The sequence below is a fragment of the Labeo rohita genome, chromosome 20 (assembly GCF_022985175.1).
Source record: "Labeo rohita strain BAU-BD-2019 chromosome 20, IGBB_LRoh.1.0, whole genome shotgun sequence".
In the NCBI taxonomy this organism is placed as follows: domain Eukaryota; kingdom Metazoa; phylum Chordata; class Actinopteri; order Cypriniformes; family Cyprinidae; genus Labeo; species Labeo rohita.
The window spans coordinates 22,332,686-22,343,454 of record NC_066888.1 but is presented as its reverse complement, the minus strand read 5'-3'; the positions used below and the strand labels follow the sequence as shown (position 1 = coordinate 22,343,454).

The 10,769-nt window shown below is 34.3% G+C and overlaps 1 protein-coding gene across 1 annotated transcript; it reads right to left on the bottom strand.

Moving 5' to 3' along the window:
- Nucleotides 1-1,246: 1,246 nt before the first annotated feature.
- Nucleotides 1,247-8,805, bottom strand: ntmt2 (N-terminal Xaa-Pro-Lys N-methyltransferase). The gene is made up of 4 exons (XM_051137905.1): nucleotides 8,356-8,805; nucleotides 4,903-5,075; nucleotides 2,887-3,139; nucleotides 1,247-1,959 (listed from the first exon to the last, which is right to left on the bottom strand). Exons 1-4 carry the CDS (start codon nucleotides 8,528-8,530, stop codon nucleotides 1,703-1,705), a joined length of 858 nt encoding a protein of 285 aa, XP_050993862.1. The 5' UTR covers nucleotides 8,531-8,805; the 3' UTR covers nucleotides 1,247-1,702.
- Between the last annotated feature and the right edge of the window lie 1,964 nt (nucleotides 8,806-10,769).

Below are 10,769 nucleotides of genomic sequence, written 5' to 3'. Positions count from 1 at the left end.
GACAGATTTGGACAGAGCCCAAGGCAGATACAAAAGAGTAGTCTGTCAAAACCAGGGATAATTCCCTTCCTCTCTACAAAGACACCATCTGAGAGCCATTTACCTAAACAGTGTGGTTTTTCATGGTTGGGGAAATACAATGACGTTTTGAACTTGTTGACAATATTTATCCCTCAGTTCTTTAAAGGGATAGCTCACCCAAAAATGAAAATTCTGTCAGCAATTACTCACCCTCATGTTGTTCCAAACCCGTAAGACCTTACAAATTAAGATATTTCGATATGAAATCGAAGCACTTTCTGACCCTAGATAGACAGCAACGCAACTACCACATTCAATAATTAATGACAGAATTTTCATTTTTGGACGAACTATCGCTTTAAATATGTGAAGGGAGTTTCGGCTTTCAGAGACTCCAAGAATACTTGAAAGAAATATCCAACAAATGCTCACTATCATACAGGGATGGACTATAAAGCATATGTGGAGTTTCTGCGCAAGGGCGCCCTCCGGCTTCCGAATCAGAAAGACCTTTAATACCAAGTGTTTCACACACAAGGAATTTGTCGAATTTAGGAGCTTCCAGTACATAAAGTACAAATAATTTAATTCACACTCCAGTGAATTAAACAGTATACTCAGTAATGCTAACTTTTCTCTACAGAAACAGGATTTCCCTGAATTATCGTCATTGATTATCGCAATAAATACCAGAAATTATCGTGATAAATTTTTAAGCCCATATCGCCCATCCCACTATCATATCAAGGTAAGATCCTCTAGTACTGTAAGTCATTTAATATTTTGACCATTTATCTGTAAAAATAATGAAAATGTCATTTTAAGTACATAATTCTTCCAGTATTTGGTAGACATAAAAGAAACGTCACTGATTAAGTTTTTTTTTAATTTATTACTCAGAATAATTAAGATTTCTGTACTCTAAATAACAATGACAGAATGGCGGTAACTTAATTCTCTGTTACATCAGATATAGACAACAGAATTATTTTCTTGTAAAAAATAAATAAATAATATATCTTACTAAATGACACTACAGTACATATACAAAATACTAAATCTGTTTAAAAGGGTGATACAATTATATACATCTAGCTGTTAAATTTTAACAAAAATGGAAATTATATTTGAAAAAATAATAAATCTACATTACAGATTGTTGTCAAAAGCCAAGATCACGTTTCCACTTCTACCTGATTTTAATCTTACATGTACACTACCAGTCAAAAGTTTTTAAATATTTTTTAAGATTTCTGATGTTTTTTTTTTTAAAGAAGTCTCTTCTGCTCACTAAGCCTGCATTTATTTGATCCAAAGCACAGCAAAAACAGTAAAATTCTGAAATATGTTTACTATTTAAAATAACTGTTTTCTATTTGAATATATTTTAAAATGTAATTTATTCCTGTGATTTCAAAGCTGAATTTTTACTGTCCAAAAACATTTGACTGATAGTGTATATGAAGTAGAAACATAATAGCCTGCTTTCTACTGCAAAGTTGCTGAGGAAAAAAAAAACAGATCAACAAATTTCCATAAACTGAAATTAATTCAGTTTGATATTAGCTGGCAAATGGTATAAAAAAATAAATTAGTATGCTTTTATAATATATACTATACATAAGTGCGTGTATAACATCCATCTAAAAAAAAAAATCTGCTTCTAACCCAAGTCTTTCCTTCAGCGCATGGCGATCATCCATACAGGCACGATAATCTCAGGAAAGCCTTCCTGCTTTTCCACATCCAGTATAGTCAGACCTGCTGTCTGAATGATGTTCTTCATGATGTCCAGGTGTCGAATGATGCTGCTGTCAATGGGGTCCAACTTGCAGCCCTGCCGTGCCATGTTATCCTTAATGATGATCACACCGTTGGGCCTCAGACTCTGCTTAGCACGCTTTAGAAACTCCATCAGGTCCTTATCAGTAAGATGACCTAAGAAATTTAAAATGGTTCATAAATCATGCAATTCTTGAAAAAAAGCAAAAAGTCAATGTCCATAGAGCATATATATATATCAGAGGTTGCGCTAGACTTTAACATTGTCTGTCATTTTGACGGACAGGGTCGTAAAAATTCTGTCATAATCTATTATTATTATTATTTTTATATTTTAATTATAATAACACATTTAATTGCTTTTATTTTTGTTCACATTTTCATTTTTAATCATGAACCTACAGGATGATAGTGCAGTGTTTAAAAACAACAAAATATGCTAGGACTGGGTAAACAAACAAACAAACAAACACATTTCTCAAAACAGATTTCTCAGTTTTAATAGATTCTTATTTTGATGAAGCAATATCGATTCCTAAATCCCAATCGATCTTTTGGTCTATGCTGTTTTCAGTTGATGAATGAACAGTACATAGTGCGCCTTTCTTCCAATAAATAGCAATAGGCTAAGCTTTGTGTTATTTTTGATATGAAACAAAGTCTTAGATTTCAAATTCTGACGGCCTTCAGATTTTTCTGAAGCGACCTCTGATATATATATACACTTGCTGTATATGTTGACTGAGTCACTTTGGTTAGGTCTTAAAAAAAATCTGTCACCACCAGGAATTCATATACTGTCGAAAGTCTATATATGGTTTTAAGCAGTTTCATATAGACATCTGTGCTGCCAGTGTCAAGTGTACACAGACTGGATTGAGGGAGATGAAACTGTATACTGAAGCAAAAGACTCTGACTAGCATTCAGCTGCTCTCGTTACAGCAAATGGGCATAGATAGTTTAGACCTACTAAAATAAGCAAATGTAGGTGGGCAGAAAACAAAGGTCAAATTATTATTATTATTATTATTATTAAAGCAAAACATATGTTACATACATAGAACATAAAATAATCCACTTACAGGCAACCCACTGCAGCCAGATGACATCGTATCTCTTTGTAGGTGGGGTGAATTCCTGCAGATTGTAAAGGTAGTAGGCCTCCACTCGGTCTGCGTAATCTCCGAGGTAAACCTCATGAGCGTGGAGGATGAAGTCTTCCATCATGTCAAGCATCTCCATAGAATCAAACACAGGAAACAGAACACCTTTAGAAACCCTCCCGATTCCACAGCCGCAGTCTAGTGCTCGCTTGGTGCCAGCCTTTCCTGGACCCTGTCAGGATAATAAATAATAACAATAAAAACACATAATAAATGATGAATATAAAAATATTTTTCCAGTTTTTTATGTTCAAAAATAAAGAATTATGAGTGCTAGTCCAAGTTCATGGTCAAAGATTCAGCAGAACAGCTGAACACTATTTATGAAGCAAACACTATTTGTCAACTTAGATGTGTTAATTAACCACGTGTTCAAATAGCGTTACAGAGACGTGTACAGCTTGGTCATTCTGATCCTGAGGCCTTACTATCTAAAGAGTATGTGTGAGAATACTTTAAGAGTATCTAAGGTGTCTAAAGAGTATGTGTGGGAAGACTGAAAAGTAGGGATGTAACCATTCTTTCAACTCACAATGCAATATGAGTCACTATTTTTTTTTTTTTTAACAAAATGACATTTAAGGCAAACTATAAATGAAAAGGTGTCCTTTTATTTTTTCTGTCCTTTTATGTCATCTGCAAAATGTTAGTTAATTTACCAAAATAACTGGGAACATACAAAATGCATGTTATTGTTTATTTAGTACTGACCTGAATAAGATATTTCACATATATTTTTGAACCTTTCCCAATAATGACTGTATTATCTTGAGACCCATTTTTTCACACTGAGGACAACTGAGGGACTCATATGCAACTATTACAGAAGGTTCAAACAGTCACTGATGCTCCAGAGGGAAACACGATGCATTAAGAGCCAGGGGTGTAAACTTTTGAGCAGAATGAAGATGTGTACAGTTTTCTTATTTTGCCAAAATATCATATTTTTTTTCATGTAGTACTGCCCTTCAGAAGTTACAGAATATACCTACATGTTGTCCAGAAGACAAAATAAGTGAAATTTACCCTGATGTTCGAATTAAAAAAATTGTAACCCCGGCTCTTAAGCTTTTGATCCTTCTGTAATAGTTGCATATAACCATAATATAACTTTTGACCTCAACTGTAGGTCAAATAGCAAATCTAAAATGAAAATTTAAAACAAAATTAAAGAAAAAAAGAAAAAATAAATAAATCTCTTCATATAACTAAACTAGGACTTTTCCTGCGCTCTTTCCATTTAAAATTACTCAACCACTGAATTTTAATATATGCAGCATGAAACTTTTTTTTATTTAAATTACATTGTATAATTTCAAAAACAGACTTTAGCTTGAAGCAAAAACAGACTTTAGCTTTGTGAAATTATGCTACTTAATATCTGCACAAAACAAAAATCAGACGGGCTGAATGAGAACGCAAATTCACTCTCTGACAGCAGGTGGCGCTTATGGAACAGCAGCAAAATAAAAAGAAAATACCATCTAAACTTTTCTGAAGACAGTTCCTCTCAGAGATACATTCATATAAACCAGGGGTGTCAAACTCCAGTCCTGTAGGGCCACAGCCCTGCAGAGTTTAGATGCAACCTTAATTAAACACACCTGATCCAACTAATCAAGTCCTTCAGACTTAATTGAAAACTGCATAGTATGTGTGTTGGAGCAAGATTGGAACAAAACTCTGCAGGGCTGCGGCCCTCCAGGAACTGAGTTTGACACCCCTGATATAAACCCACCTCCAGCTGTATCACAATTCGTTTAATATCTCAACCAATTTGAATTGTCAACCAAGTAACACACTGAATTAAACATGAAAATTTGAAGTAGAAAGACTGAAAAAGTATTTTCTTGTAAACATACTTCAATCATCTTTTTTATTTACTTAAAAATCGAATACGCATTCAGTAAGAAAGAGAAAGTGTAAATTACATACAACAAACTTCTTCAGGAACTGTCTTGAACCTTCAAGGTCAATCTCCGATATCTCCACAAAATCTCCCATCATGCCCTCCTCTGAAGCCGGGACATCTTTGTAGAAGTTCTGTGCTCTGTAGTAAAACTGCTTCTCCCCTTTAATGTACTCACAAGTCACGGCATAGAGTTTCACTGTAAGGCAATAAACATATAGACAGTCAAATATAGATACTAAAAAGTTTATTGTGAGTATTTTGGATTCTTCACACACTAGAGAGAAAGATAAGTCATTATTTTAATTACTAGAAATCTAATATTGTGTTGTAGTTGAAATATAAAGGTCAGCTGTGGTATCAAAGCATCTCAAGGGAAAGTGTACACTTATGAGATGAAGTTTCAATGCAATTGTATCTTCTCATTTACTTCTCACAACAACATTTAGTTATAAGTAGTTATTCGAAAGGTAACGTTATTAATAGTACCTGTTTATGGAGTAACTTTTAGCAAATGGGATTAAAGCATCAAGATACTGTTGGTATTGACAGTGTTGTACTACAGTGCAAAGGAATGCTTTATTGTTGGCACATTTGGGAGTTTAGATGAAGCAACTCAACATACGATACTCTTGTCAGCATTTCAAATGACTGGTCACTTAAAGGACAGACCAGTTATTAAGTCAATCCATGCTTGGAAAATTCGAGTCTGACATCAGATCACCAGATGATTAGCGGGAAGGCCTTACTGACGGATATAGGTGAGAGAACTGGCAGGGCAAATGGATGGTGATACTGAAATTGGGAGCAAGGTTTGAAATGTGAACCACAAGTTTACTAGTTCAAAGTCAAAAATAGTAACACTGGGCAGTGGTTCCCTGTGCACTACTTTATTTTGGTCCTGTATATTTTTGATGGCCCTCTTTATAGCTTAACACTCACTCATCTGCTTCGCCTTATTGGTCATGAGGCAACATTATAACAAGCTGCTAGCATTAGAAAACATTTCGGCCAAAGCAGAGATTAAAGAGAGTTCAAATTAAAATTCTGTAATTAATTACTCACCCTCAGGTTGTTCCAAACCTGTAAAATTCGTTGTTCATCTTCAGAACACAAATTAAGATATTTTTTATTAAATCTGAGAGTTTTCTGACCCTGCATAGACAGCAATAGAACTGAAATGTTCCCATGCCCAGAAACGTAGTGTTGTCACATGGACTGTTTTAGCGATGTCTTTACTTTGTTTCTGGGCCTGGAAACATTTCAGTTACATTGCTGTCTATGGAGGGTCAGAAAGCTCTCAGATTTCATCCAAAATATCTTAATTTGTGTTCCGAACGAAGGTCTTATGAGTTTGGAACGGCATGAGGGTGAGTGATTAATGACAGAATTTTCATTTTTGAGTGAACTACACTGTAAAAAATAAAAAACACAATTTGTTGAGTCAGCTTAAAATAATTTGTTACCCTGCCGCCTTAAAATTTTAAGTTCAGTCAACTAAAATAAGTTTAGTCAACTTGAAATGTTAAGTTGTACTAAGTAACAACTTAGATATTTGTGTTTGCTAAACTTAACAGATGGGTAAGTAACCCAGCTGCCTGAAAATTTTAAGTTGATTCAACTCAAATATCTAAGGTGTCAATTAGTATAATTTAACATTTCAAGTTGAATAAACTTTTTTTTGAGTTGACTGAACTTTTAAGCTTAAATTTTAAGGCAGCCAGGTTACAAATTATTTTAAGTTGACTCAACAAATTGTTTTTTTACAGTGTATCCCTATCATACTAATTTTTCTGTGAAAGAGAATAATTCTAATTCTGTCATCCAGTTATATCCATTTACTACCCCTCATGTTATTCCAAACTTTTTCTGTGAAACATAAAATATGATATTTTGAGAAATGTATCAGTGTTTTTCTCCTTTACAGTTGAAGTCAAAGGTCACCAAAAAGATGTTGTTTCTTTAAAATATCTTCTTTTTTGTTCCACAGAAGGAAGAACATCATAAAGGTTTGGAACGACATGAGGGTGAGTAAATAATGACAGCATATTTATTTTTTGGGTGAACTATCACAGCTGATGTCATAAATGATGCATTTCCATTTTCCATCATGCCCGAGGGGGTAAATGTGCAAGTTTATGTGTTTTACTCTTCCCACCAGCACTATACATTTTATAGGGTTAAAAACTACATTCTTCCATTATAATAGCAGGTGTTATTGCTAGCTTTTAGTTACCTTGAAGATATTTTGTAGGGCTACTTTTCTGAGTAGAGTTCACAGTTTTAAATAAAAAACCTCTTTCCGACATGTTTATTTTCCTCAAATAATGAACTATTCCTTTAAATATAATTTTACTGCAGCTATCAAGTATGTTTTTATGAAGATTATTTACTTGAGTAAAGGCCAAGGGTAAAACCTGTTGTTCTCCATGGTTTCATATTTTTCATACCACACCAAACTCATCGGTAACAATACAAATGGGTGCGACAGAGTCTGTTGAAAGAAATCTGGCTTCTGAATCCAACTAATAACTTGCAGTAACACTGACAGACTGGATTATTGCTTTTACAGTTTAAACTGTGTGGACAAGTGAAAATACAAGCTAACATTCTTAAGAGACCACTGTCAGCAAAAGAACAAAACTCTAAAACTCCAAATAATCAGAGAATATTAATTGCTTAAAGGAGAACATTATTTAGTTTACTTAAGTTTTTTAATATTTTCTCAACAGTCATAACCAAAGCCTTGCAGTACTTTGAAATATGCTGTCATTGCTGCTAATGCACCAACAAGTCACAGCTGATATTTTATTATTCAGTGAAATGTAAAGTATGTAAAGTGTGGTTATGCTTAAAATAGCCACATGGTTCTGTACACTGATTGCTAGAATAAATATACTCTATACTGTTCAGAAAAAATTGTTTCTAAGATACTGTAGTTTAGGCATTGTGCAACAGTAAATGTACTTTTGATTATTTTGTTATTATGAATATTAGTGGGTGCAAACTATATATTCGACCCTGGACCACAAAACCAGTAATTTTTTTTAAACTGAGATGTATACATCATTTATACATTCAAATCAGTGTATTGAGAAAATCGCCTTTAAAGTTGTCCAAATTAAGTTCATAGCAATGCATATTACTAATCAAAAATTAAGTTTTGATATATTTACGGTAGGAAATTTACAAAATATCTTCCTGGAACGTGATGTTTACTTCCTAATCCTAATGATTTTTGGCATAAAAGAAAAATATGTCATTTTGAACCATACAATGTATTGTTGGCTATTGCTAAAAATATTGGCTACTTATGACTGGTTTTGTGGTCCAGGGTCACATATTTATTGTGGCTTCAGTTTGACACAACTCCACACTCCACATGTCTGCCTTACCGTTCTTATCACAAAAACATTTGCAGGAAAAGGGGTCATAATTCATACAAACATTTCATTGTGCCATGCACTCCCACATCTTACCCAGAGGAATCTGCTCGAGGAGGTACAGGTAGCTGGCGAAGAACTCTTTCCTCAGAGTATTGTGCAAGTCGAAAGACATGCTGTGCTTGCACATCTCATCATCTGTCTTCGCCCAGCGGTCTCGGAAGGCTTGATGCGTCCCGCTAAACTCCATAATTGAGGTGGAATCAGACATTCTGAATCTTTTGGCTCAAAGCGTGTGTGATAAGTGTCTGGAAGAAATGCTGAAGACACCACAGTGCTGCTATATCTGTAGGAGGCCTCTGATTACTGACCGATTGAGCGTTCTTCTCTCTGCAGACTAGTGCTTAAAACTACCACATCTTACAGATCACCTGTTTTAGGCCTGGGGTGGTGGAATGAGAAATGGACGGGTAAGATTGCCTCAGAAGAGGGGTGGTGCCTACTTCTCCCGTTCCAGAAGAAGCTCCTTCTCCTACGTTCCACAGACACATCCAGAATGGCATATTAGTGCATACCAACACATGAACCAGAGAGTCATGCATTCATTCACAGTCAGTGACAAGCAGCTTATGTAGTGGCTATTCTTAGCACTGCCTTCTCATGTTTGTATACACAGTATTGGTGGCAAGTTCACAGTGGTGAGGAAAGATCAAAGAGAGATCTAATCTGAACATGATGTTCCTGCTTACCTTGACTGCAGTGTCAATCCTTTCCTGCATGCATTGACACTGCAATCATATGCTACAATAGCAACATGCAATTGATAAAAAAGCATTGTTTTTAGAGTTAAACATACAAATTGTGTGAAAAAGCAAAAAGAGAGACAGGGAGAGCGAGAGAGAGAAATAAGATGGATAAGATATCACGCCTCTCATTTTTAGTCATGTCAGCTCATGGGCCATGTGTTACTCATGTGATTGCAGTCTGAAATTTGGATAAATTGCCAAATGATCATCACCTTAGTGTATGTGATATTCAGTGAACCAAAACTGAACCAGTGCTTAAATTGGAAATGCATGCTCAATGCAATTAGAGAAGTCTGTTTATAAATAATGTAGGTCCTACAAAGTTTAATACATATTAATACAGGTAATTGGCAAAGTTGCAAATATGGTCAAATATCTTAAATATAATATATTTTGTTTGCAGTAAAAAAAATAAAAAACAAAAACTAATAGATATCACAATACTTCTCCAGCTATTTCATCACAGTACAAAAGCTTTTTTTATAATACAAGCTTTCTGAAATGTTCTATTTAAATATGCAAATGAGGTGGTATTTAATTAAAATGCACTAATTTGCATATATTTCCAGAATTAAAATCTGAATATTGGACAAAGCCAGATTAAAATTTCTTGTTCACTTTTGTTTACGTATTACAGTTGCATTTTTATCATTTCATAAATCAGAAAATACTGTCAATAGTCAAAAAAAAGATATGTTTTTCATGTTATTAGGTGTAAATTTTACATAAATCAAGCAAATGACATAGAGTGTTTTCACTACGTGTCATCAGTTGGCCATATAGGCAGCACGAAACATGAACAATGCTGCTAAACCGAACAAAACTTGCATATTTTACTGATTATTGCTGCTGAAAATGGTCACTTATTGTCATGCTGTACTAATTGGTCAGACTGAGAAAAACATTTGTAGTACTATAGACTGCCAAAATGTATAAAATTTCAAGGATAAGACTGCCTGCAAAAAATTGTCTGAGGAACAAAAGGTGTTTATGGTTGGCCAAACTGAACCAGGATTTCCAGATCAAGAATCTTGACAACATTCGTGTTTGTTCTTATTTCCGATCAAGTATGGTGAAATATTAGGTGAAAAAGTAGGTGAAATATTAGGCTAATATCTTAATTAATATTGCTTGTACGTATCTTTACTACTTATTAACTTTACTTTGTCAAAAAAAATTGTGCCCTTTCCTGCTTACTAAATCCTCATCTATGATTTAGCAGCTTCTACACATATTTTCCGTGGTTTAGACAGCATCATTTAGCAGACAGCGTATTCAGTAGTATATTAACCATGCAGTCCATGCTGCTGTTTACATCCGAGTATCGCCAATATGCAAAGTGCATGTTATATGAACAAATCCTTCTGTTGAAACCTTTTGAGTTAAGATATAAATAAAACTGGAAAGACTGGCTCAGCACATAAAAAAAACGTACTTTAATAAAATGACATGCAAATATAGGCTATAAAATGTAACAAACACTTAAATGTGTACTTAACTTACTGTTGTTTTCTAACAAGAAATTTGTTAGTCCAACAATTGTATAAAAACTAGGTTTGTGGTTAAAAGTATTCTGTATTCTTAGTCTTATTTTTGCAACATCAGTAGTTTTGTACAAGCTAATCAGGTCAATAACTAGTTCACTTCCAACTGTAAATTGTAAGATAATTAAAACTGTAAGCCTTGAACTAATGCGTTCAGCGA